The sequence below is a fragment of the Artibeus jamaicensis genome, unplaced genomic scaffold, assembly GCF_021234435.1.
Source record: "Artibeus jamaicensis isolate MK-2021 breed Jamaican fruit bat unplaced genomic scaffold, CSHL_Jam_final contig_685, whole genome shotgun sequence".
NCBI lineage: Eukaryota > Metazoa > Chordata > Mammalia > Chiroptera > Phyllostomidae > Artibeus > Artibeus jamaicensis.
This window is the reverse complement of record NW_026521924.1, coordinates 13,685,698-13,713,258: the sequence shown is the minus strand read 5'-3', so window position 1 is coordinate 13,713,258 and position 27,561 is coordinate 13,685,698. Positions and strand designations below refer to the sequence as shown.

Genomic DNA, 27,561 nt, shown 5'->3' with positions numbered 1-27,561 from the left:
GCATCATATACTTTTTGGACCAATATGTACTTTATAGCCAGAACCAGAAACAAAAATAGAAAAACTTGAAGTAATGTGATGAAAATGCATAGATCGCTACCCTTAAGGACAGGGAGAATTGGAGGGTGAGTGATGTAGCATTTATTGAGTACCTGCTGTGTGCCAGACTTCTGATGAATATTATTTCTTGAATTTTCAAAATAGCCTTGAAAAGAGCTGTTGTTTTTGTTTTTTGTTTTTCTTTTTTACAGTTGAAGAACTGAAGCACAGAAAAGCCACTCAGCCAGTAGTGGGCAGGGCTGGAATTTGGACCCAGCTGCTCTAGGATGCTGAGGCTCCACCCTGAGGCTTGTGTCTCAAAGGGAAGGGGTGGGGCTTGCAAGGGGGCGGGGAAGACCCATTCTGCTGCTGTGAGCAACAGTTGGGCAGCTGAAGTTCCAGCCCTGAGCTGAGTAGGAGGGACTGCGAAATTTGTCAGGAGCCTCAAATGACATCCCAAAGGCTTTGGGCTTGAAAGGGAGCAACAGATTGGATTCTCGGGCCACAGGCACAGCTGGGCAAGACACACACCTTGCTTGCTACTGAGAGTGTGGTCCATGTGGCGAATGCCAGCAGCTTTACCTGGGAGTTTGTTACAAAGTCAGAACCTCAGGCCCCACCCAGACCTGTTACACTAAGTCAGAATTTACATTTGATTATGCGAAATCCATCTGCTCTGTGATCCTATCCCATTGGGATGGCCGGAAGTAAGCCAACAGTGGTCATTCTGGGCCTTCTTTTCTCCAGTTTGCACAGTTTCAGAGTCGTAGAGAGTCCAGAAAAACGGGAGGCGGCTTCCGGGAGCCTGTCTACATGGTCCTTCCTCTAGCTCCTGGGCCCATCTTGCTCCGAGGAAAAGCCAAAGGCCTTACTTTGGCCGCGAGGCCTCGAGGACTGTGCTGGGCTTCCTGTCCATGCTCGCCCCCACCTCCCCTCACTCTCTCTGCTCTAGTCTCCCAATGCCTCTGCTGTCCTTGAACTTGCCACCCCAGGATCTTTGCACTAGTTGTTCCTGTCACCAATATTCCCATGGCTCTCCTTCACCCTGTCTTCAGGAAATACCATTCGCTGAGCAAGACCTTCCCTGCCACCTGCAAAGAAGAGCAGCACCCTGCACAGCCCCACCCCCTCACTCTCTGTCCCTCCCCCTACTTCCTTTTTCTTGGCAGCTATGGTTGTGTACAGAGCGGGCAAGTGTTTCATAATTCATGTGACTATTTTTCCAGCTCTCTCACTAGAATGTGAATTCCGCGAGCACCCAGAACAGCCCCAGCCCACAGTAGGTGCTCAATAAAATATCTGTCAACTGAATGCATGCTGTGCCCACTGTCCCACCCAAGGCGCTCACTGGTGCAGCAGTGCTGTGGGGATATGGGACCTGCGATGACACAGAGGCCTTGGAACCTGGGTCTTCCTGGGACACCACTTGGCCTGCCCTGAGGTCATGCCCCCCCCCAGTCCCACTGAGGGAGGGACAGCACCTTCACCAGTCTCGGACCCTCCAGTTTTTCCAACATGTTCTGCCTCTCCCCCAGTCTCTCCCAAGTCTGCATGGCAATTCTTTTGGTTTTAGGCTTTACTAAAATCCAAGGCAGGCTTGCTATGGGCCCAAATCCCCACAGCACCATTTACAAAGCCCAGTTACTTGCTTGAAACTGAGGAGAAGAAACACCAGGAGGACGAGCACAGACCGACACGTTCTAATCTGGCCCATCGCACTTCCAGGCGGTGGGACTTGGGGCCTCGCCATCTCCCTCAGTCTCTTATCCATTCTAGGGATCGGTCACTGCTTTCCTGGCCGGACAGGTAACATGACCCAGTGAAAGCGCAAACTCCAAAGGTCATAGGTGTGAACCACCTCACGCCCCAGGCACTGGGGGTGAGGTGGGCAGTTCAGGGAGAAGGGTAGATTGAGGGTAAGGAGGAGAATAAGGGTTTTGGTATAAAAAGATCTGGAGTCATCCCCCTTGCTTGCCGCTGACCCAATATGTTGCCCAGGCTGTCAGTGTCCCCCTATCACGGAGCTTATGTTTGCTCATCTGTACCAGTGGGTGGATGTGGGTGGCACGTCCCAGCCTGGCCCCAGCCAGGTGAGGCCAGCATCCGGCCCAGTGTTCACACAGCAGGCTGAGAGGCTCCAGAGAGGTAACAGGCCAAAAAGCTCTGGACACAAGCTCTGGAGGGACCGCCCATCCCACCTTCCTCCTTGCTCCGGGGGGGCGATGGCGCTGCAGAGGCCAGCGTGACCGCAGTGCCCTGAGACCACAGTGCCCGCTCCTCAGAGGCTGGGAGCAGAGAAAGTGGTGTGTGTTTCTCTGGATTTCCCTGAGAGCATGGCCGGCTGCTGCCCAGGGACCCAAACTTCCCCTCAGGAACAGGAATGAGGCCAAGTGGAGCCTGGGCCGCCCTGCCTGGGAAGGAAACCTGAGTTCAGCGAGGGCAGCTGTTCCTCCAGGAAACCCAGGCCAGGCTGGGCCATCAGGGCAGAGGAGCCTGCATGTTCGGTGGAGCTGCCCACACCTCGTGGACAGAGCGGCTCACTCAGGCTCCTCCTTCTACTTGTTTACTTGACTCCCTGTTTTACTGCTCCAGGTGCGGGAGAACTAGGACCCTGCATGGAGCTCACATTTGAGTGGGGGAACAGCCATAGCCCCCCAAAGTATATCATATTTACAAAAAAAATAAACTGGGGTAAGGGGTCAGAAATGATGGGACACTTTCAGATAGTGATCGGGACAGGCTTCTCCAAGGAAGGGACATCTGAGCAAAGAGCCAAAGGAAGGGACAGAACAAACCAGGCAGCCAGCTGGGAAGAGAGGGTTCTGGGCACAGGGAACAGCAAGTGCAAAGGCCCTGTGGGGGTGTCTTCTGGGCACGTTCAAGGAACGGAGTGAGCCAGGGAAAGGGGGAGGCAAGGTCAGAGGATCACAGGGGGCTTTGTGGGCCACACTGAGAGCTTGGGCTTTTATTCTAAGAGACAAGAGGCAGGGTTATTGGGAGGTTTCGGTGGAAGGACGAGATGGAGAGTCCGGTGAGGAGGTAACTGCACTAGTCCAGGTGAGACATGGAGGTGGGCGGGGCCAGAGGGTGATACAGGTGGTAAGGAGTGGTCAGAGTCCGAGTTTATTTGGAAGGCGAAGCCAGGATGATTGGCTGACAGCATTGTGATTGGAGAGGAAGAGAGAGGGCTGGAGGGAGACACCAAGGGATTCTGCCCGAGCAACTGCTTGAGTGGGACTGAGTTGGAGAAGATGGGATGGAGGCAGGCACCAACCGTGCTTCTCAGCTGCTGTCTGCTGCTTCCGTCCATCTGTCTGTCTCCCCCACCCCTGCCCCCCTCACCCTTTTTATCCGTTATTTCTGCCCTCAGCCTGTGTTCGGATGAGAACTAGAGGCTGAGGCCACCCAAGATCGCACAGCTAGTGATGGGCACAGCCTGGAGTCGCTCACACAGCTCTCAGCCACTGGGCTCCGCTGTCCCATCACCACTGGAGAGAGCTAGACTCACCCATTCATTCATTCACTGGATCCTTCCACACCTCAGCAGGCCCTGGGGAATCATCAAGCCAGCCTCTGGGTGGTGAGGGGCACCCAGAGAGGCCACCGAGGCTCATAGGAGTCAGAAAGTACAGAGGCTGGGAGCAGGGGCTGAGGAATGAGGACGCCTGGATTTGAAGCCTAACTCTGCAGCTCACAAGATGTGTGCTCTTGCACGAGTCCCTTAAATCCTCTGTCCCTCTGTTTCCTCATCTGTTAAATGGGGGAAAAAAATTATGTCCACATAAGAGAGGGAGTAAAAAGCATGAGAAAATCCACTAAAATCCTTCAGGCTTGGGACTTAATCAGCACCCCTACATTTTTTGCTACAATTAGTATTGTTATTGGGCAGAGTCAGCACTTGAACCCAGGTCTCCCAGTGGATGCTGAGGCAATCAGCTCTCTGTCCTTGTATCACCGCCTGGCAGGGGCCCACCACCCATAGCTGCAGGGAGAGGCTCAGCTCTGCACAGCTGGGCTCAGCTCCTGGCAGAGCAGATCCCTAGAGCCCAAGAACAGTGTTTAGGGCCTGACAGCACGGTCCCACCTCTGACGAGCTCTGAGAGCTTCTTGCTAGCCTGCCGAATCACTTAGTGGCTGACTTCCTCAGGAAAGCATTAATTACAGCATGGCTCCCCTGGGCCCCCGCTCTGTGATCCGCCACAGCCCCTCGGCTTCAGGGCACTGTCTGCTGTCTCTGAGCCAGTGCTGTCACCCACTTTGCTTCACCTGGCAGGGGGACAGAACAGAGGGAGAGACTGACCGACCCACAGCAACCCCGGGGCTGGGCTCCTGCACCACGCCCACCAGTCCATCCAGCGGTTCTCCAAGCTTGAGCCCCAGACCAGCAGTATCAGCATCGTCTGGGAAGCTGTTAGAAAACCAGGCTTTCTGACCTTACCAGAGACCTGCTGAGTCAGCAGTCCTGGGGGTGGGACCCTAGGATCCGTGTTTAACAAATCCCTCCAGGTGGCACTGATGCCTGCTCCCCTGGGGACCCGCAGGTCTGAGTCCCGTGCAGCTATGGTGGCCAGAGAGGAAGGAAGCGAGGGAACACGCTGTGAAGAGGTGATTATAAAGTGAGGTGCACTGAACCACAGGCTCAGACAGATCCAGCCACCGTCGAATCCAGGCTCTGCTGATGTGTGTGCTGTCGGGAAGGTCACTTTTTAAATTAATGCATATTTATGGAACCTACTCTTTACTGTTGAAGGCCCTGGGGCTGCACTGCTGGGAGCAAACAATGGCAATAGCCAGCCATTATTCCTATATTCACTCATTTAACCCTTACGAGAGGGCTTTAGGTTCTACCAATACCCAAATCTGGGCGAGCAAGGCACATAGATGGACACAGCAGCCTGTCTCATCCGCTGAGTCGAGGCTGGGCTGCAGTTTAGCCGTGGGTGTGTTTTCAGAGCCGGGCGCTGGGCCTTGGGGCCACACTGAGCTGCGGCTGGTTAAGGAGACAGACAAAACTCAGCAGCAACACACCCCTGGCAGGCCATGGACATGCAGTGAAGACAGACTAACGTGAGGAAGGGGATACAGTGCATCAGGGTGGAGCTCTAGGGTGACTTTTCTGTGGATGCTGGACCAAGAGAACAAGGGCCAGGCCCCTTCCTGGGGCGGGTGAAACTGCCTCGGGCTGGGACAGCACAGGGGCGGCTGCTTTAACAGGGTGGTCTGCCAAGGCCTGTCTGAGGAGGTGACCCATCAGCCGAGGCCTTGCTCTAAAATTTTCTTACCTGTAAGATGAATCATTAGCACCTCCTCCCAGGTGTGGTGTGCATATGTCACACAAACATCTAGGAAGTATAGTAGATGCTGAACAAAAATAGGAACTATTGTTAACTGAAGAACTGACTTCCAACCGAACTGGCTGGGCCCCTCCCTGGCTGTGTGTCCCCAGCAACTCACTCTGCCACTTTGAAATCTGGTGTCTGCAGCTATCGAATGGCTGGCGCGGGGCCCGGAGATAACCCACAGAAAGGTCAGAGAACAGAGCGGGGCGCGGTCAGGGCCCTCCCACCTCCCGCACCCACCCTGCTTTCTCTCCACACTGTCAGCAGCTCCTCTCAGGGGCTGTTGCTTCCCTAGTCCAGGCTGCCCAGGAGTCCTTGCTGTTTTTATTTTTATTGTTCTGGCTCCAAAGCTGAGGCCTCTCACTCCAAATGGTTCCTCTTGCCCAGAAAAATAGGTCATTGGCAGCTCCAGCCTCCTGACAGGCCCCACACAAAGGCGGCCTGGAGGGCTGACTGCTGACGCTAGCCCAGGGTTACGGGAAGTCAGGGCAGAGCCCGCGCAGGGCGGGTGCCAGGCAGAGCCGGGTCCCTGCAGGTTCCTGCATGCCCTGGCACAGCGGCCCTGGTCGAGTCTCTTTCTCCCTCTGGCCTTGTTCCCCAGCTCTGGGGGCGCACTGGCATTGCCGAGGCTTCAGTGAGATGATGCATATAGACGGGGCTGGCACACACAGGGGCGCCATCACCCCACCTGCAGGGGCAAACTCCAGATATGCTCTGCTGCGGATGCGTTCACACCTGCACCCGTACTGCCCCTGGGACTTGTTCCCATCTCACAGATGAAGAAACTGAGGCTCTAGAAAAAGTTTTCCCCAATTTGCGTAAGTCAAATTGGCGGAGTCTTGGTTTTAGTACCTCTGGTGCGCCTCTCCTCCTGCTCGTTCCAGTGTTCTCTCCAAAAAGGAAGGGACATGATCTGACTTTTATAAAAAGGTCCCTCTGGCTGCTGAGCGAAGAATACATGGAGGAAGGGGAGGGCAAAGCTGGAAAGAGGGTTCCCAGGTGGGAGATCCATAGGCTTAGACCAGGGCAGTAGCAGCCATGGAGGTGCTAAGAAGTGCTTTGGTTCTGGATGTGAAGGGAAGGCCCAACCAGTGACATGTACTGCTGACAGATGGCACTGGGGAGTGACAGAGAAGAGTCACAGCAATGCAGGCATGGAGCCGCTTCCAGCTTCCCGATGGGGATCATTCAGGTAGTCACTCAAATATCACCTCCTCAGAGGCCTTCACTTACCTCCCTTCCCCTCATTGGCCCTCCTGGCCACCCTCCCCCTTAGAGCTTTATCCCCCATCTGGCAGACCACACAGTTTACTTGTTATGTGAATTGACCAGAATGTCAGTTCCTCGGGGCGGGAGTTTTTGTCTGTGTTTTCCCGTCTGTGGCATTCCCAGTGCCTAGCACAGAGCCCAGCCGCAGTGGATGTGCGGTCAGCAGCACGGCTGAGTGCACGGAGGAATTGGACAGGTAAGAGGCAATTCCGTTCTAATCCAGGGCAGCCCAGAAGCCCTCCTGTGGGGGCGGCTGACTCACCTCAATTATCTGCCATAACCTCACTGTGAGACCTCAAATCAATTGTCTGCCAGCTCAGGATACCCAGCCGCCCACTGGGCTCAGTGACCCCCCAACCCTAATGGTTGGCCAGGGGTGATTTTTCTATGGCTGCTGGATCAAGGGGACAAGGCCTAGGCCTCCTCCTGGGGCAGATGAAATGAAACCACCCTAGTGTTGGAAGCCTTGCTGGGAGCCTTTGCTGGAGGTGCTGTATATAAATAGCAGGTGGTTCAATTATTATCCTTCCCTAATCCGCAGTTTCCTAATCCAGGCCAGGTGTGTGTGTGTGTGTGTGTGTGTGTGTGTGTGTGTGTGTGTCCTGGGGAATGGTGAATGGTGAGACCTCTCCCTGGAAGCTCAGGCCAGGAGTCGGCCTCAGCTTTGAACTTCATCAGTGGCCCCTGCCCCCATTCCCACCCCAGATGGATTTCACTGATGGATTTTTCCCAGGAGTCTCAGCTGGCCACCTTCATGGTCTCTGCTAGATGTGTCCTGAAGAGTGAGAGACTCCCTACCTCCCACTTCTGCTACTAGGAGGACCCCAGAACAACCTTTTCCCAGGCACCCTCATTCCATGTTCCACTACCTGTAGCCCACTCTCCACCTGCAGCTGGACTGGCCTCTTAAACACATGGCCCAGACCACAGGCTTTCCCCTTAAACCCCAGTGGTTTCCTATCTGTAGAACAAAAGCATTTTTTTACTAAGGCCTGCAAGGCCACCAGCTAGACCGCTCTTCCCCATCCTCCACTCATTGCCCTCCAGCCACACTGGCCCCAGGGTCTTTATCTGTGCTGTTTTCTCTTTCTAGAACAGCAAATCCCCAAATCCCCAGCTTGCCGCCCCTTCTTGTGATTCAGCTCCCAGCTTCTGGGGAAGGCCTTACCCTTACCTAAATGAGCGCATCCTTCTCACTTTCTGAGCTCAATCTTCTGTTGTTCACTAATTATTTCTACTTTTCTACGTATCTGTCTCTGCCATAGAATGTAAATGCCTCATAGACAGGGACATTGTGTGGGACCCTCCTGTTTTTCTCATACCCACAGAAAAAAAATACCCTTGCACTTCAAATACTGCCCAGAACCCTCTGGGCTCCCAAAGACTGTTGTCAAATGCTTTAACTTGCTGATCAGATGCTATGTAGCACTTGGGACATATTAGGCACTCTTTAAAGTGTTGTACAAATATTAATTCATCCAGTCCTCACACCAGCCTTTTTAGGTTGACACCCAAGTTGGCCTCATTTCAGGTGAGAAAGCTGAAGCACAGAGAGGGTACAGTATTTTCCCAAATCTTCGCAGCTCATAGGAGGTACCTGGCAGGATTTGAACCTGGGGGAGTCTAGTTCATGCTCTTAAAAGCTCTATTCTGCCCGTCTCTCTCTTAGCACAAGACCAGGTATGGGACAGGGAGGCTGAGATGGGAATGGGGGTTGTCGCTTTGCAAAAGGTCTTTACTTAGCCTAGGAATCAGGAACTCAAACCCTGTTTCTGCCCATGGCCTTAGACAAGTCCACTTCCTTTCCAGTCAGGACTGTCCTTTGTTGCTTCATTCATACCATTTCCTGAAACAGCCTTGCCTCTCAAAGTTGGTTATCGCTTATTTCCAAGCCCCAAACCTTCCAATTAGCAGCGGGTCTTGGACTCCTTTCCCTCTCACCGCTCAGAGCCACCTCAGCCAGGTGACCAGCACTCCCACTTCCTGTCCCTGGCTGCTCCAGGGAAACCCAGCTTAGCTCCAAGGAAAGGGGAGGAGAACGAGGGAGAGTGAGAGGGCCAGGGGGTCTGGGGAGGAGACAGAAAGACAGAGAGATAGTGAGGCTCTGCCCTCTCCATCTCCAAGCCACTTGCCTCTGTTCCCCTTTTGCTCTCCTGTTCTTGTTGCCAGTCATTTCCTGGAGCCCACGCAAGTCGCCTCTCTCCTCTATCCCCTGAATCTGCCACCCCTGACAGGTAGGCAACCGGCAGAGAGAGCCCACCTCCCCAGGGGAGCAGGGACCCTTCCCCTCTATTTCTCTGGCCACAGCCCCCCCTTCTCGCTTTCTCCACCCTGCGCCTCTTTTCCAGGCGGCACTGAAGTCCTTCCTACACACACGCTATTTTTGTACCATCACTCTCTCTTTCCTCCCCCCTTTCCCTTACATCCACTTACTTCCTGCTTGTCCTTCACCTAGGCCCAGCTCTGAAAGAATCGGAGACCCTCTGGCCCAAGCCCACCCCCTCCAGGGGCCTTCCGCTTTGGGGCACAGGGGCAGGGCCACTGGGGGAGGGGCAAAGCAGACACCCTCGTGCCCCCTCCACACCCCCACTCCTTCGCCGCCTGCAGCCTCTCGCCAGAGGGAAGCGGGCACTAGCCGCGGCGGGAGCCGGGAGCCGGGAGGCAGGGGCCGCCGGCCGCAACTTCCCCAGTCCACCTTAAGAGGACGGTGCAGCCAGCTCGCGGCGCCGACCTTAGAAAAACAAGTTTGCGCAAAGTGGAGCGGGGGGCCCGGCCCTGGGCAGCCCCGGCGGTGCTTCCACGCAGCTTTTCAGCCTTCGCTGGCGACGCAGGTCCGAGCCCGACAGGCAGTGGGAGGGGAACAGGAGAGGGGGCGGTTCGGGGCCGGTGACAGCCGCGCGGGCTTCTGAACTGGCACATTGTTGGAGGCGGAGGCTGGTCTAGTCCCGAGCCCGAGCCGGGTGCGCCGGCGGCAGGGGCTGGCGGGCCGCCTCCCGGGGCTGCTGCCGGGGACCCGGGAGGGGGTGGGCGCCGCGGCGCAGGCGAGGGGCGACGCCGGCCTCCCCGCCGGGCGCACGACACCGGCGCTCGCTCTCCCCTCCCCCGGGCGCGCTGCAGGCGGGCGCTCGCCGGGAGGTGCCGCCGCGGCCGGAGCCCCGCGGCCCCCGCGCGGGCGGGAGGAAGGAGGGGGACCGGGAGGAGGGAGCGGGGCCGCGGCCGGGCGGGCGGGGGCCACAGCCCGGACTGCGGCCGGGAGCTGGGCGAGCCGCGGGCGCCGCGAGGAGTCCGGGCGGGGCAGGTGGGTAGCGGCGGGGGCGGCTGGTCGAGCTGCCCTGGACCCTGGCTCGAGAGCCTCCTCTCTCCCGCGCTGCCTGTCTCGATCTGCGCGCCGCCTCGCTCACTCCTCTCTCTCTCTCTCTCTCTCCCCCTCCCTCCCTCTCCCCCCCCGTCTCCCCCCTCCCCCGACTCTTCTCTCGCATTCTCCCCCTCTCTCGCCTCCCTGGGTCTCTGGCTCTCTGCCTGGCTACCCCGGCTCGGGTCTGTTTCCCTCTCCTGTCGCCTCTCTCCGGCCACCCCGAGCTTGCTTTCTCGCGCGCTCGGGTCTGTCAGTCTCTCGATCTCTCCCGTGGGGTGGTGGTGGGGTGGCTCCGAAAATCGCGGCGGTGAGGGCGGCCCCTAAGCAGCTCCAGGCGCCCATTCCGGGGAGGGAGGGGGAAGCCCGGCCGCCGGGGGAGGGGGGGCGGGGAGGGAGAGGACGAGGGGGGCTTAGTCATTTCCCCGCTCCAGCCCGCGCCCGCCCGAGCGCGCACTCACGGCCGCTCTCCCTCCTCGCTCCGCAGCCGCGGCCCATGGAGCTCGCCGGCCGGGACCCCGGCCGCCTCGGGCCGCTGCTCTTCCTGCTGCTGATCGCTGCGTCCTGCACCTGGACAGGTAAGCACCCCTCCACCCGCCCCCCACCGCTCCTTTCCCCCAAACTGTGGGCTCAGGCCTCTCAGACCGTCGCTGGGAGCCACTCGGCTGTCAGCACTAATAAGGGTAGAGATGCCTGTAACCAGGGTTACAGATTCGAAAACTGAGGCCAAGAGAGGGCCAGCGACTTGCCCAAGGTCACACAGCCAAGGATGGAACCCCGCGTCCCCCCACTCTGACTGTGTGCCACTGTGCTGGGCACTGGGACATACCCAGATGAGTTGCTTCACCCGGCCCCTGCCCAGCGGGGTCGGGGAGGCAGGCCGTCAGCTGCTTTTGGAGCAGGGTTTCCCTGGCTAAAGAGCTTGTCTCTCAGGACCGATGCTTTCCACAGGTTTGCTTTCAGGGTCTGAGAGAAGGGAGTAGGGGCAGAGGTATTCCAGGTATTGAATTGCCTGGGATGGGACAGAAACAGGCTCTTGCAATTAGGGAAGGGGAGAGCCATTCCCTCCGGTGGGCAGAGTGAGACAGTGTTAGTGTGTGTGTGTGTGTGTGTGTGTGTGTGTGTGTGTGTGTGTGTGTGTCCGGGAGAAAGAAGGCCGTTGTAACCCTGGGGTGAGCTGCTGCGACCAACAGATCTTGATATGACAGCACCGTGGATTGTCCCTGTGGTTACCAAAGCCTCTCCCCGATGGCCCTCCTCCTTGCTGCTCACCCCCCACACCACACATCTTCCTGCCTTCCCCAGGCTGCCAGGCAGCTCCCTGCCGTTCAGGGGTCTGTGAGGCTATTACCTGTGGCTCTGAGCCTGTCTTGTTGTTGGCCTACATCAAACACCTGGCTGCCTCCCGCAGGCAGGCTCTGAAGGCTGGCATGTGTTCACCGAGGGGTGAGGTCACCATTCAGGAGTTCTGCTTCTTAAAGAGGTTTTGCAAAACCACCCGTCTCCTGGGAGAGCGAGGGGGACAAGAAATGGCATTAAAGAGTACCGTGGGGGAGAAGAAATGAGGATCTTGATTTTGGGCTTCTTGAAGCTGCTTTGGCTTCTTGAAGCTGTGCTGTTGGCAGAGGGGGTCTCTGCACCTCCCTCCCTTGAGGAAAGAGGCAAAGATGAGCTCAGTATCCACCTCCCCCCTTTTGCATTTGCCTGGAGACTGGTAACCATCTGAAAGCAGTGAGAAAGGGAGGACTAGCACAGAGTGGGTGGAGGGAGAAGTGGGGGTAAACAGCTGCTCCTCTCTGCCCTGCAGTCTCCCTTGGACCCTGGGATCCACCTAGGCATCCCCACCTCCATCCCAGGGTCTTTCAGTTACAGTTGGGTCCTTGCTGGGCGGAAGGAAGCATTGGTGTATTTCATATCTCTGGTGAGTGGCATCTCTGATCTGCTCCTTCCTGCCTGAGCCAGCCATGCACACCCTGCAGAGTCCCAGTCCCTGCCCTGCCGTCCTTCCCGGCCTGGAAATGCTCGAGCATCTCTCACACGTGTTTCATGTTCCTAAAGCAGAGAACTGGGCCCAAGTTAATTGCTAAATGTCTGCTCCAGACCCTTCTCCAACTAGGACCCTGTGGCTCAGTTTCTGGCAAATGAGCGGTGAGGAAGCTGGTTAACAAGTGTTTAGGTGGCCAGCCTGCCTTTCCCCAGGGCACTGGCTGGGAACACCACCACCCCTTCTTGTGGGAGAATCTCTCCCTTTTGTCTATAAAAACAATCTATAAAATGGTAAAGATTAGGCCATAAAACTTCCGTTCCAATCCATTCAGCATCAATAGCCTGAAAAAGTGGGAGCAGCAGAGGGGCCAAGATTAACTTTGAAATAAATAAATCTTAGGAGGTGAGAATAAATTTCTTGGCTGAGGGTGGTGAGGGAAGGGATGGGCTGTCGCTCTCACAGCTGAAGCCTCCCGACATCCTTCACTCTATGCTCTGCAGGGTCCTGGTCACACTCGGGGCGCTGGCCCAGAATTCACATGGTTTGGCTGAAGGGTGGGGCTTCGGGCCCTTCCTCAGTTGATCTAAGAGTGAAATATGACAAAACTGAATGGAGGGCAGGACAGAAGGACAGAAAGGTAGGAGGAGGCAGCTGCGCAATTTTCTAAGAAAATGGATTTGTTTGGGTAAGAAACTCAAATGTCAGGCTTAGGAAGGTGGCTCTGCATTGAATGACTCCTAGTGTCTCAGGCCCAACTGTCCGCCTGGGAGGGGTCCCATGGTCACTTTTTGGGGGGCGCTGGTCACGGGAGTCCTGGTGTTTGGGGGAGGCAGGGGAAGGAGTTTCTAAAGACTGCTTTCAGTGTAAGTGCTGCCACGGGGAAATTCTAAAGAGATGCCAGCGAAGTCACCAACCTGTGTTCTCGGAGCCGAGGTGAAGCTTGTTTCTTAAAACAGCATCACCCAGGGAGATTCTGAGACTGACAGAAGGGCAGGGGACGGAGACATGGGGACACCTGGGCAGACCGGTGCTAGAGCAGGCGCCGCACATGAGACAGAGCCCGCTACCTCCTGTCTTGGTCTTCCCTGGGTCTTGGGACGTCACCTGCTGGGCTGACTTCAGACGAGCTTCCATTTACTCCTTGCTCTGGTCTGGAGAAGGCAAGGCCAAGTTGGGGTTCACACTTGGGGGGACAGCTGGGCCCTCTGCTGAAGCTCTGGCCTTTTGATAGAGGGTGGCCAGGCCGATGCCTCCTCTGTACTTTCCTAAGTGGTGAAGTTAATCTCACTTCCTCTTTCACATGAAGAGAAGCGTGGGGAGGGGCTTTAGCCCTCTTGGGCTCAGGCTACTAGAATGTCTTAAAGGCACGTGGGCTTTGGGTACTTCTGCCCATTAATCATTCCTTTCCAACCCCGTGGGGACTCAGGGTGTGATTCACTCCACTTGCTGTCTACTCAGCGAGTGTGAAGTCCTGATGCGAACCATGTGTGGAGAGAAGCGAGGAGGCCCAAGGTTCTTTGCATGTTAACTGCATCCCAGACTGTTTGCTGACGGCCTGTCTGCATAGCCTCCTCCCTCAGCAAACAGAGGCTGAGTTGGCTGTTATCACCATTGTGCAGATAAGGCAAGTAGAGCCCCAAACTGGAGAAGTAGCGTGTCCAAGGCAGGGAGACTGGATTTTGAATCCCGGCCTCCCAGCTGTACCGTCTGAAGGAAGACGTTTGTGCTGCTATAATCAGTGTCACTTAGTCCAAGCTGGACGGAGCCAGAGGGACCCCCCTCTAGGCTTCAGGGGAAGTTTGTAGAAAGGTCCCTCCTGGAGCAGAAGTTTTTAACTGAGTCACAGTCGTTTCTCTGGAAATACACCGGCAGTGGCAACACTGACAGCCCCTCGGCCCTCGCGAATGACAGCTCAGGGGAGCGATGTGACTCCCGTCAGAGCCCCCCATCTGGGCTGCCGGGCTCTGGGGCCCCCAGCGCTGGAATATTCCTGCTTGCATCTCTCTGCCTGGTGCCCTTTGCAACAGATGGAGAGGGGGCGTGTGAGAGGAAGGCGGTCTAAAAGTGTTGTGAGGATCCCACTCTCGCTCGCTCGCTCGCTGCCTCCAGTGGCTCCGTGTGACAGGTTATTTTTTTATTTGTAGTCTTGGACCGACCGAAGGTTCCCCCCAGCCCCTTCCTGTGAAATGGGCTCAGATTTCTGGCCTGTCAACACAGCTCAGCTCTCTCAAAACTGTGGAGTGGGTCCACATGTCTTCTAAAAAGGAAACTGGCCCTGGGCCCTCTTCCGTGACAGGCCTTATTTCTCGGCCACCTGTCGTCCAAAGAGCCGACCCGTTGGAGATGCTGCTAGGTAAACCAGGCGTCATCCCTCCTGCAGGCCAGAGCTTCCCGGCCACTCGGGCACCTCAGCACCCGCAAGACCTTGAGAAATCCCACAGTTGTGGAATCCCCATTCAGACCCTGTTGACTTCCGTGTTCCCCAAACTTATGAACGAGAGGGGTTTGGTTTGTGTAACACCCGTTTCCCTGGCCTAACCCAGTTTGGGGAATGCTTTTCTGCAAATCCATGCCTTCAGCTAAACTCAAAGATGTGCCTCTGCTTACACGGTTCCTGCCGTCGGAGGTGCCCTTCCCTGCATCTCCTGTCCCCTCGCGTCCAAAGCCGACCCCTCTTTCACCGTTCAGCGTGTGCTGCCCGGTGCTCCAGGGGATCTCTGCCTGCTCTGAGCTCCCCCGGATTTCATCTGCCCGTCCGAGGCTTTGCGTTGCTTTCCCTTCTTCTGTCATGCTGTGCGTACATGTTTAACTCTAGCGCCTGGTGGCACGGTGGTCCTGCAACCGTAGTGATCATTACTTTAGCCCCTCCACACGGAGACGCAGCTTAGCCTAGCGCTGAGTCACAGGCTTGGAACCAGACCCCTGGGGGCGAGTCCAGCAAAACTACCTGCTCAGACAACTTACTGAACCCTGCGTCTTGGTTTCCTTATCTGTGGAACAAAAATGACACGAACAACTCTGTTTCGCGGAGCAAGTCACTCACTGTGTGGGGAATGCTAGAAGCCGTGCCTGGCGCGTTGTCAGTGCTCAGCACGTACTAGCCAGTGTCGTAAGCGTCAGTTTTGTTTTACTTGGATTTTCTCATCCGTAAAAGCAGGGCACACTCTCGAAAAGCACCCAGCACAGCTCCTGGTGCAGAGTGGGTGCTGGTAAGGGAGTGAATGTCTTTTCTGCCCGAGGTTTTTTCCTGTAGCTTTTATGCCAGCGGGGGATGGACACATTGAGCAGAAACCCGAGCTGGTGATTTAATTGTCTGTGGGTAGGACTGAGCGCTGTGGGCACAGCTTGCCTCTAGGTGTCTCTGTCTCTATCCGCAGGTCTGGGATGGTAGGTTCCCGAGCCTGGAAAGCCGTAGGGGGCCCGAGAGAGCTGTCAGTCCTCTCAGCCAGCACCTCACTGTGCTGAGAACACTGCAGCGGGGAGGGGAAGGGACCGGCGGGCTCACGCAGCAGATCTGTGGCAACGTGTGGCTGGGAGGCCGGGCCAAGCCCCTTGCCATTCAGGCCAAGGGTTTTTTAAAATGCTAAAAGTTTCCATCGCTAAAGCTGGAGATCTGACAGGATCCCGAATTCCATGGGAAAACACAAGTAACAACGATGGGAGCCATCTTTTCGGGCCACTTACTGGGCCCAGCACTTGGTGTGTATGACCCCAGTGGCACTCACAGCTACCCTGGGTAGTGCGCCCGTAGCGGCCATCAGATCTATGTGACCAATGCGGAAATGAGCCTCAGAGAGGTGGTGTGACTTGCCCAAGGCCACACAGCCAGTGGCAGAGTCAGGATGAGGACCCAGATCGGCCCATGTGGTTAACTGGACATCACTTACTCGGCGTGACAGGTGGGGGGGACTGTGCCCGGGGGTGCCAGCCTCTTGCTTTCATGGCACTCCTTTCATATTTCTGTCAACCAGCGGATCCTCCCAGAGGTGGCAGATGTTCCAAGATGTGTTTCCGTCCCGTACTGGAGAAGGAAGCATCTATTTTCACAGCTGAAGCTGCCTTCCTGTTCACTTGGGCGTTCCTGGGCAGGTCTTCTATCGAAGCCCTGCGCAGGGTGGGTCTTCCTTGCCAGGTGTCCTGCCAGGCCTTCAGCCTGGAGAGATGCAAAACAGCCGAGGTGGAAGTCAGAAAGGATGTAGAATGGGTCTCTGTGTCGGTGAGATTTCCCGGCGCATCCATTTGGGGGCGCAGGGTGTTGGATGCCTGCAGATTAGCAGCGGGAGCTGAAGGCAGTCAGGTGGCAGAGCAGGATCAGGAGGGAGAGTGGAAGCGGGAGCCAGCCTGAGCTTCCAGGCGGAGAGGGTGGGCGCGGACCCCAGGGCCTCTCTGTTGCGCTGTTCTCCAAGGCCATGTGCCCTCCAGAAAGGGAAGCCCACGGTAGCCCGAGAGGAGCCTTGAGTCCATGCTTTCCCCTCCTCTTTTTATCTTGGAAAATTTCAAGTGTACACAAAGGAGGAGTGGCGGAGGGACCCCAGCTCCAACACTGATCTGCCATTGTGTTCGCCCGCCCTCACCTTGCCGAGGTCGGGGCTGGTGGGGGGTACATAGAGCACGTGCTGGAGATCGGGGAGCATTTCGTCCATCAGCCCTTTGACGTGTGTCGTGTAGTCCTCACCGTGGGCCAAACAGCATGGATCCTGATCCCCGTCTTGCAGATACGGACCCGGAGGCTCCCCGAAGCCAACATGGGCTCCTTCCAAGGCCACATAGACAGTGAGGGTTAAAGCCGGCTCCAAGTTTACTCTTAACCACTTTGGTGTCCTTGTTATGGTTATTTTAATTATAAATATTCCTTCAACACCTTTTTCTGAGCATCTGCTACGTTCCAGGATTGGCTCTGGGTGCTGGGGGTACAACTGTGGACCAGACAGACACAAACGCCAGCTCTTACGGAGCTGACGTTCTAACAGGGAAATAAAAATAGACCCAAGTAAACATTACGTCAGGTGAAGGCAAATAAAGCAGGATGCGGGACTGGAAGGCTGAGTGGGGACAGAGGCAGAAGGAGCAGCTGTGGGAACATCAGGGGAAGAGCATTCCACACTGAAGGAATAGTAGGTGCAAAGGTCCTGAGGCTGGAAGGAGCTTGCTCTGTTCCAGGAAGAGGAAGGAGGCCAGTGAGGCTGGAGTGAAGGGAAAGGGGTGGGGGAGTTAGGAGAGGTCAGGGCCAGACCAGGTAGAATCTGATTAAGCATCTGACATTCAAGTCAGGCCATGTGATAGGATAATTACTCTGTAGACCATCTCATTTAATCCTCACCACAATTCTGTAAAATGGGAACTATTAGTATATCCATTGGGCAAATGAAGAAACTGAGACTCAGAGAGGCGAAGTGACTTGCCCAAGGTCACACAGCCTGTAAATGCAGAGCCAGGCTGTGAGCCCAGGCCCCTAAACGCTACAGCATCATCATTCCTTTCCTCCTTCCACCTCTGGCCCCTTCAGTCTCTTCACCCGTAGGAGCCGAGTGATTCAAATCCTTCTCGTTCCTGCTCCAAACTTCTCAGTGGTTCCCACTGCCCTTAGAATAAAATCAAACTCCTTGCTCACGAGACGTGGCATTTTCTGGATCACACCTACCTCCCCACCCTCACCCCGTGCCTGACTGCCCTTCCTCATGGGTTGCAGCCACGGTGGCATTTCTGGTCTTCGTGTGCACCAACTGCTTTCCTACCTCTGGGCCTTTGCACCTGCTGTTGTCTCCTGCGGGAACACCCTCCCTGGCCTTTGCTTCCTGCAGTCTCTCCTCCTCAAAGAGGTTCCCTTTATTCGCCATCATGGCGCCAAAGTTGTTTCCTGGCACTCTTAGCCATTTCTGTATCGTTTCTTTACTTGAGGCCTGTCTTCCTCGATAGGTTATAAACTGCATGAGAGTAGGGACTGTGTTTTTCACGGATGGGCCTCCTGGGACATTAGCACAGGCCTGGCAGCAGTGGGTGGTTAACACACTGGGTGAATGCAGAGGCTACGTGGGTACTAAGATCTCTGCTGTTGTTGTTTTCTTAAATCCTCACCCAAGGCTGTGTTTACTGATTTTTAGAGAGAGAGGAAGGGAGAGAAAGAGACAGAGGGGGGAGAGAGAAAGGAAAAGAAAGAGAGCGAGAAAGACATTGAAGTGAGAGAGAAATATCAATTTGTTGCCTCCCTTATGCACCCCTACCGTGGATCGAACCTACAACGTGGGTATGTGCCCTGACCAGGGATTGAACCTACAACCTTTTGGTGTATGGGATGACACTCCAACCAACTGAGCCTCCCGGCCAGAGAAAGATCCCCATTTTAAGGAGGAAGCTCTGAGCCACAAGGCACAGAGACAGTCACCCTGGTCCAAAGGCAGAGTGTTGCCCTAACTACTACCTAGTCCCTCTGCGGCCAGGGCCAAGGGCACACCACAACTCCCTGCCCACTGTGCTGACTCGGGGTCCCAAAAGTATCAGGAAGCACAAAAGCATCGGTGTTAGTTGGGGTGGGAGACTTGGCCAAGAAGTCCCAGTATTTGTACATAAAATTCTGGCCGCACAAAACCGCGTGCCTGTGTGGACACCCCGGGGAAAAGAGCAGGCATCCCGTGACACGTGACACAGGCAGTGCCGCACTCGGCCGGGGTTTGGCTTGGCGGGGCCGTTTGGGGTCCGGTTCCCCCCAGGGTCCTTCATTGCATGAAGCCAGCTGGTGCTGTGGGTAAAGACACAGGTGGAGTCAGATCGTGATCTTGGCCAAATGGCTGTGCCTACCTGAGCCTCAGTCCTGGCCTTTGTGAGATGGGCGTAGTGACCACCCTATTATGGCTGGGCCCTGGTGGAAGTTCCGTGAGGCCTTTTGTGCTCCTGGTAATGCTGGAGTTCGATGCCTGTTAGCCATCATTGCTGGTACCGTGACTGCTGTGTGATCATCATTTTGTGGTTGGGGCTTGAAAGAGCACGTGGAGCCCCCACTCTGTTACTTACCAGCCCGGAGACCTGAAACCACTATATTGCCCCTCTGGGCCTCGGTTTCCCCTTCTGCGAAGCAGAGGCTCAGCTTGGCCACTCTCTTGCAGGCTCCTTCTTCCCCCGATCCTCCTGCGTGCATACCTGTCTGTCATTTGTCTCAGTGTCACCCCAGAGCCTTCCCTAACAAGGTGGGCCATGAAGCGGGCGGACGCTTTGGGTCACATTGCCGACTATGACTCCAGTATGTGCTGCTTACTGGCTGTGTGTCCTGGAGCAAGTGGCTTGACCACTCTGAGCTTCAGCTTCCCCATCTTTGAAACAGAAACACAACTACTATTTCTTTTCATGTGGGACTGTTGAGGGTTAAGGGAATTAAGAGCCATGGAAAGTGCTTTTGCGAGCTGCAAAAAGCTCTATAAAAGGCATCAGTGAATAGTGTCAGCTTGGGGAAAAATCTCGTCCGGAGACTGTCTGCCACAGGCAGCAGAGTGTGCTGAAACCTTGGCAAATGCCATTTAGCAAATGCGTGTTGCTTTTAAGGGGGCCTTTATCTTCTCTGGGAAATGTGTGCATGTCCTTGGCAGCCTGAGAACCCAAAAGCCTGAGCCAGAGGGGACCCCGTCACCAGGAGAAGCGATTGTACACGAGCTCCGATGGCAGGCAGCCCTGTCGCTGCCCCTCCCCTGCTTCTCGGGGTCTCAGCCTCCTCGCCTGCAGGAAGGGGGTGGTGACAACAGTATTCACCTCACCAGGCTGTCATGACAGTTAAATGAGAGCTTCCCACTATCTGGCCTCACCCACCCGCTGCACCCGGGAGGGCGTGGCCGGGCAGCCCCCGGCCTGTCCTAGAGGAGCCGTTGGGCCTGGAGGTTGGAGAGACCCTGCCTGGGTTCTCGGCTTCGCCAGGACTCGTTTCTCCCTCTGCAAAGTGGGGATGTGGGAAGAAGGTGCTTAGGTTGTCCGGGTGCTGAGTGCAGTGAATGGGGGTGTTAGGGTTCCTGCCTGCTGTCCGAACCTCACCTGTCCCCCAAGGCCTGGCAGGTACAAAGGGCACTTACAGCTCACACATAGTGGTAGTTGTTGCCTCCTGCTTTGCAAATAGGGCCACACTGCAAGCAGTTCTTTGTCACCTCCGGGTTTTGTCTAAACCCAGCAAGCCCTCACCAGGGCCTTTGGCCCGCAGTGCTTCCCCCTCCCCGCCAACAGCCTGCTCTCACGTCGTGTTCTGAGTGGTCCTGTGCATGCGTTGGGGCAGAACTGGTTTTCCCTCAGAGCGACTCTTTAGATTCTCACACTAAAGGCTGTGACCTTGTGTGGTCCCCTTCACCCCAAAATATCCGGGGTTTGGGAACAGCTCCTTGGTGTTCAGTGCCTCCTCTATGTCAGGCACAGTGCCGAGGTCTTCATCTTCATTTCATCCTAAACAACCCTGGTGTCACTGCTATTAGTATCTTCATCGTTATCGTCATCCCCATTTTACAGATGAGAAACCAGCGGTCCAGAGGGGTTAGACATGCCCTAAGGTCTTTTAAATGACAGTGGTGGAATCCAAACCAAAACATACGGTCAGCCAAGGCCGGGCACTGGTATAAACCTGGAGGGCAATGTAGGGAGAAAAACTAAATCCTTACTCTCAGAGGGCTTATGGGTAAGTCTGGAGCGGGGAGATGGACCCTAAAGAGATGAACAAATATGTAATATGTTGGGTGGTGAGTGATAGAAGAAAAATAAAGCTGAGCAAGGGGCACCGAGAGGGTAGTGTTTTATGCAGGTGGCCAGGGAGGGCCTCTCAGACAGGCCTGGGGGGGCGGTGAGGGAGCCAGTGTGTAGGTAGATCAGAGTTCGGGGAAAAGGCCTGGCCAGTGCAAAGGCCCTGAGGTAAGGGCGGACCTGGCATGCCTGAGAGCAAGGCTGAGGTTCCTGGGTGCTGCCGGAAGGATTATGGGTCTCCCCCTGAGTGCAGTGGGGCCTGCAGGAGGGTTCGTAGGCTGCTCTGGCTGCTGGGGGGTATGTGTTGGAGAGAGGTGGGGTGGAGATGGGGAGGCCAGTTTGGAAACTGAAACAAGGACCCAGGTGAGGGATGACGGTGCGGGAGAGATGGTAGGAAGAGAGCAGAGCCCTGGCCAGTGTGGCTCAGAGTTGGAATGCTGTCTGTAAGTGAAAGGCTGCAGGATCGATTCCCGGTCAGGGTACATACCTAGGTTGTGGGTTCATCCTCAGTCCGGTGCAGGCGAGTGCAACCCCCAGTCCCGGCGCCTACGATCCCCAGTCCCGGTGCGGATCTCGGTCTGGGTGTGTACAGAGGCAACTGATCTCTGCTTCTCTCCCATCAGTGTTTCTCTCTCCCTCCCTCTCTCTCTAAAAAAGCAAACAAAAATGTCCTCAGGTGAGGATTTTTAAAAAGGGAGAGATCAGAGGCTGGCCAACTCTTAGAAGCTGAGCTGGCAGGATCTGCGGACAGATGGGACATGCGGGAGAGAGGGGAGCTGAGAAATGCACAGTTCTGTCCTGCTCTTCCAACCGCTGCCCCTCTAGCCTGGGGCAGAGATGGTGGTGTCCCGAGTTCACAGGTGAGGAAGTGCAGGCTTAGGGAAAAGTGACATCGCCAAGTTGCCCCACCAGAAATGCGACATGCTGGCCTCTGGCCCCAGAGGCCAGGTTTTAGACTGTGTTGGCCCCTTAAGAGTTTGCCTGCTTCATGGAGGGCCTACCGGGGTCTACCTTTCCCTGCAAGCATATGGCACAGTGCCCAGCTCCCTGAGTCGCCTGGAGTGGGGTGGAGGGGAGAGCACCCTGAGCCTGCTGGGCCCGCCCCCACCTTATTTACAGTGCCCCATGTGCCCCCCTTTTTGTGGGTTCCAATGCAGGTGGTTAGGCTGCCCCAGTGCTGGCCTGTTGTTCAGGTGGCAGCTGAAGCCATCCTTTAGGGTGTCGGGTTATCCCAGCCCCAGGCTGGCTCACAGCCAACAAGCACATCCCCAGGACTCTGCCCCGGTCCCTGGATTGTCCAGGGCCCTTCTCTCCCCTCTGTACCTGTCCTAAAGTGGTTTCTCCCTCCTGGAACACCATCCTCTCTCCCTAGCCTCTGTCAGCCTCAAGACCTAGCTCATAGACCACCACCTCCAGGAAGTCATCCCAGATAACACCCCTCTTCCAAGACCCCATCCCCAATCCTCTTGTTGCTCACTGCTCAGCCTACACATAGTTGTTGCCCATGCCCAGGACTCTGCCCCACCTAGCTCTTCCCTAGCTGTGGTGTGTGGCATCTAACAGGGACTGGCAGCAGAGTGGGCTTTGAGGGGGCATGCATGAATCAGTGTGAGTCCAGAGAAAAAACGACGCCTAGCTACAGCTGTCGGGGCCCTGAGTTCCCTCGGGAACTGCTGATCCACGCAGCCACCACCCAGGCAGCCCCTCCGTGAATCAGCCCAGGGACCATCTGTCCCCTGCCCAGAGTCGTGAGCTCCAGCAGGACGGCTTCAGGCTGGCCTCTCACTGCTGTGCCCTGTGGCCACACATAGTAAGCAGGTCTCAGTAAAGGTTCCAGCCTCCTCTCAAGGCGGGAGCCTGTGCCAGGTGTGTGCACGGCCGTGCCCACCAGAGGGATTTGAGGGAAGCGTCCCTCCTACCCTCCCCCTCTCTACACCCTGGGCACGTGGACAGTGGTGCACACCGGCGGTGGGTGGGCCCACCCTGCCGGCGTCCCTGCCCCCCGCACCACGTCGGCACACTCCCTCTCACGTCACACTCACGTGCACACCGCTCCCGCCACACACAGGCCTCTCAGCGCACACACCCTCCACACACACATCCGTGCACACGTCCCACTCATGTGCCTGTCTCTCCTGTGCTGTCCTCTCGGCAGGCGCATCGCATGCACTGCCACGCTCACACCTTCCCAGACATCTGCTCACACCTTAGACACGCCTGCTCCTGCTCACACACACCCAGGCCACCCTGGATTCTATACTCCTGCACATGGGTCACACCCCTTGTGCCCGTTTGCTGACCCGCATTCAGACACGCTATGAGCCGCACTGTCACACGTTTCTGCACGTGCATCATCTTGTGCACACGCTCACCTGTGTGCACACCCCGGCTCCACCCATGCACACATGTGTGAATGCTTGCACTTGGCCCCCTCAGGTGCGCGTACACACTCCCTCAGCTGCTCTCATTCCTGTGTGCATGCTCTCATCCACACGCCTGCACGTGACACTCACACCACACACTCACACAGAGCCATCAGATCAGAACCAGGAGACGCCAAAGTGGCCCCGGAGGCAGAGCTGTGGGCTGAAGAACCAGCAGCCCCCGCCCCCGGGATGGCCAGTGGTGCTCCTGACTGTAGTCAGGGAAGGGGTGTCGGCTCCCTGCTGTGTGGGCCGGGGTGTCATTCAGGCCATGTTGAGGTGCTGAGCCCCAGACATGGCCAGAGCTCCGGCCATACCCCACACCCGGCCCTGGGCTCCTGGTTTGTGGAAACCTGGTGGGCGGCCTGCACCCAGTCGCTGAGGCCCGTTTGGGGGCGATGGGCAGGCTCCCACGCAAGTGGCAGTGGGTGCTGGTCTGGGCAGCGCTGGCTCTTGGGAAATGTCTCAGCTTTGTCCTCCGTGCCCCAGTGAGGTGCGCTTCTGCAGGACTCTTACCCAGGGACCACTGCGGCCCTGCTTTCTCTCCAGCAAGTTTAGGGTCTAAGTCGATTTGTGTCTCCTGTTAGAGAAGCATCCATGCTTACTTTTCACTCATAATAAAAATGGTTTTCATTTTTTGTTAATCTCGAAAGCCACACATGAACACGGGAAACATACATATCTCCAAGCCTGGTGGTCCGTTCTCAGGCCCCATCTCACCTTGTCACTCACACCTCCTTGGCCTGGCTGTGGGAGGCGGAGGAGACAAGGGTGGGGTGGACCCGCAGGTCCCTGGGATGGCGTCGGAGATGGCAACTTCTCTGAAGGGTTGGGGTTCATCCCAGTGTAATCACTCGATCTATTTCTTTAAAGTCTGTCTTCTCTGCTGTGAGCAAGCTCCACGAGGCCAAGGACAGAGCCGCCCCACAGCCCTTGCTCAGCCCAGGGCCTGGCGCTCAACAGACTCCAGTAATTCATCACTGGCCGCCTCTGGGCTGGGGGTGCCCGTGGGCCGCCTCTAACAGCAAATACACGGGGCGGCACCACCCACTGTGCTGACTCCTTTTATCAGAAAACTTCCTCACGGGTTTTATTCATTATTTTAATTTTTTCCCAAAGCAATAAGTGTTCACTGCAAAAGAGACAGAGAGAGAGGCTTCAATATATTATGTACTATAGAGTAAAAAGAAAATGTGTCCACCCCGTCCTATTTCCCAGATGTAACACCCCTCAGCATTACGGGGTCCATCACTCTGGACAGTCCATCGGTCAGTCAGCCTGCACATGTTCACTGAGCATTCGCTCCGCGCCAAGCCCTGTGCCAGGGGCTGAGGAAATAGCGGTGAGCAGACGGACTTCTTGGGAGGGCCATTCAAACAATAAACACGTGCAGAGTGGGCAGAAGTAGTTTACAGTTGTTCAGAGGGAAAACGATACGATGATTAATGAATAATAATGCAACAAGTAAACTCTGTTCCACGTACTCACAACTGCAAACCTACTTTTGCCACACCCGATATGTAACATACGTACTACTTGTACCGATTCTTCTTATTACAAAGTGGGATACTGTAGATATTCTGTAATATTCATTCAGTTTAGAAAATCTGAAAACTCCCCAAAATAGAAGGGAAAAAAAGAAAAACCCATCGGCCTTGGATTCGTGATCCAAAGAGACTTGTGTGTTATAGGTTTATCTTGCAGCTGCTTATTTATGCGCAGTTTTGTTTTGCTTTATGAAGTCACGAGCCCACTGAACCATAGTTTTTCTTACTTTTTATCACACGAGTAATGCAAACTGAAAACATAAAAACAAAATTTCTTATAAATCTACCACTCACCGTTAATCACTGCTGATCTTTACTATCACATATCTTTTTCGTCAAAACTAGAAGTCTGGGACCACAGTGAAAATGTCGCTCAGCAAATAACTGTGAATCCCGACATGTCTCCGTCGGTCACTGCGGTCCTGGGCCATCGTTTTCGGGGTGACAGACTTGGTCCTCGTGTGGGTTCAGCATCACGGCGTCAGCTGGTCTCTTTTTCTTGGACATTAGGCTATTTCCAGTTTTTATTTTTATCAGAACCAAATGGATGAAGCAGAATGTCTGTACATAGCTTTAGTTATCTGAGTATAATTTTACATTGTTTTGATTCATTCATATTTTAACTACATCAGAATGTTGAACTCAGTTGTCTTTGATGGTCATTGTTTTGGGTTTTTTTTCATTATTTTGTGTTTATATTTTTTTCCCTCTGAATGCTTTGCAGTGAACAGGTTTTATTTGCGTAGTCACACCATCATTTAAAATTATGCCATGTAGAAATGCCCAGGTTACCACAGTTTTCATTATGATCGCCTTTCATGGCACCTGTAATTCCACCTAGAGTACAAGCCACGATTCACCCAGCCATTCCCTATCATCGACCGTTGGGTTTTCCCCCACGTTTTTCAAGGTCGTTATTCAGGAACCCCACTCCAGAGAGCTCTCACCCCTTTGGTACATCCTGCCAAACTGCTCTCCCGAAAGGGTGCTCCAGTGTCCACTCCCACCAGCAGCCCTCCTCTCCCAGAGGCCGATGGTTCAGGCCCCTGGACAGTCGCTCCGTCTGCCCGGAGGGCAGGAGAGACCAGGAAGTGGTCTTGTCAGCAATGGCAGCATGATGACAACAGGCCCAGAACCGCAGAAGTGAGTTTGAACAAGCCCGGTGCCCAGAACAGAACCTGCAGAGAAAAAGAAAAAGCAAGCAAGCAGGAAAAAAATTCTCTGCCACAAAAAAACACACACATGCACAGATTAAAATAATATTTGGCACTTATGTTGCACCGTTAAAATTCTTCAAACACTTTATAAACACCAGCTAATTAATTAAGCCGCCTAAATCTGGCTGCGTTTGGTGGAGGGAACTTAAAGGCGGGTGGGGGCAGCCGTGCACAGCTCCAGATTTCACTGCCGCCTGCCTGCGTGCGACTGCGGGCCTGGGCGTGCCCCAGCAATAGCCCTGCTCACGTGTGCAGCCTGGCTCTGCAGCCTGCTCGCCTGCTCACACCACTCCCCTCACAAGCGCTGATTCACAGCCTGCGCGGTGTTATTGATAAAGATAATAATAACGGCCACGCATTACAGACATTGTCTGCGGGCCAGATGCAGTCCCAGGCCCCAGGCTTGCTGGTCACAGCCTTGTTAACAGACAAGGAAAGAGGGTCAGAGAGGGGGTTTACCCGGGAGCAAGTTAAAATCTTTCTTCGCTCATTCATTCATGGGTGCGTTCAACATGTCGTTACTGAGGGCCTGGTGTGTGCCAGGCACCTGTGGACGGGGTTGGAAAGAGTCCTCATGGATCCTGCGTTTCGTTTGGGAGACATGGCAATTCAGAGAAAATCAAGCATATAAGTAATGTGTCTGTGATCATAGTGGGAACAGAAACTAAAGTTTAACCAGCCCCTCAGTGCAGCACCTATGTCCAGCTGTGTCATGGTCCTCATGACTGTCATGGGGGGTGAGTGGCAGATGGCCACTGTGTGGAGTGAAGGCCCGGGGAGGGTGCAGTTGCCAAGCTGGCTAAGGGGCACCCCTGCTCTCCCCAGGCCCACCGGCAGCAGTTCGTCCAGTGTCCACGCTGGAATGCAGACCCACTGGGAAAGTTCCCGACTGGATGCTGTTGGCATTGCTGGTGCTGCCCCAGATGTCTCGGGGTCACTGCCAGCTTCTATTGACTTCCTCTGTGTGCCTGTCACACACCTGCCGCACCCCAAGCCCCTGTGTTCTGTGGACTCTGGTTTCTTCCCTGTACCTTAGAGGCCTGGCTGCCGTCAGGCCACCAGTCTGAGTTTCTGCTCACCTACCATGAGAACAGGACAATCCTGGCCTGGGAATCAGGGCTGGGACTATAGGCAGGGGATGAGCGGTCTGACCTGAGGCCCTGGGCTTGCTCCTGTGAGGGGAGATGGAGTCCATGGGCCTCCCCTCCCTCGGACCCCCCCCCACCAGTGCAGTGGTGCCAGGCCACTGGCTGGTGGGCAAATGCACGAGGTCTCCTTCCTGCCCAGCCAGAGCCAGAGCAGGCCGCTCAGAGCATCAGCTGCAGCCCTGTCTGACGTACAAGGCGGTAGTGGCCTAGGTCAGGACAGGACAGCGTCACATTGCTGGCGATGGAGCTCCCAGAGACCAGATGGCCTTTCTCCACCTGTAATGGGCTGCCGCCAGTCCGTGTCTCCATCTTTCTTATTCTGTCCCCTCCCTACTGTCTCCCTCATTCTCTCTCCCTCTGCCTATCTTTGGAGAAAGAGAGAGAACTCTCCCTCCCCTCCCAAGGTCTTTATGATCCATCCCCACGCCCCACCTTCTTCAGAATCAGGGCCCTGGCTGTGACTGGCTCTGAGCGCCTGCAGCGCATCTCACAGGGCCTTCACCTGCCTGTCCCTCCTCCTGGCTGGGTCCGCCCCTC

General features: G+C 55.6%; 1 protein-coding gene across 7 annotated transcripts in view; it reads left to right on the top strand.

Annotated features, from left to right (window-relative positions):
- Nucleotides 1-6,746: 6,746 nt before the first annotated feature.
- The window catches only part of LOC119046231 (tyrosine-protein phosphatase non-receptor type substrate 1-like), a 45,562-nt gene continuing 24,747 nt past the window's right edge, over nucleotides 6,747-27,561 (top strand). The window contains exons 1-2 of one of the 7 annotated variants that reach the window (XM_053671124.1): nucleotides 6,747-6,843; nucleotides 10,487-10,577. In XM_053671124.1, coding sequence (XP_053527099.1) covers nucleotides 10,496-10,577 — 82 coding nt within the window. In that variant the 5' untranslated portion in view covers nucleotides 6,747-6,843; nucleotides 10,487-10,495. The other 6 variants (XM_053671125.1, XM_053671122.1, XM_053671127.1 and 3 more) reach the window with 6 other exon arrangements.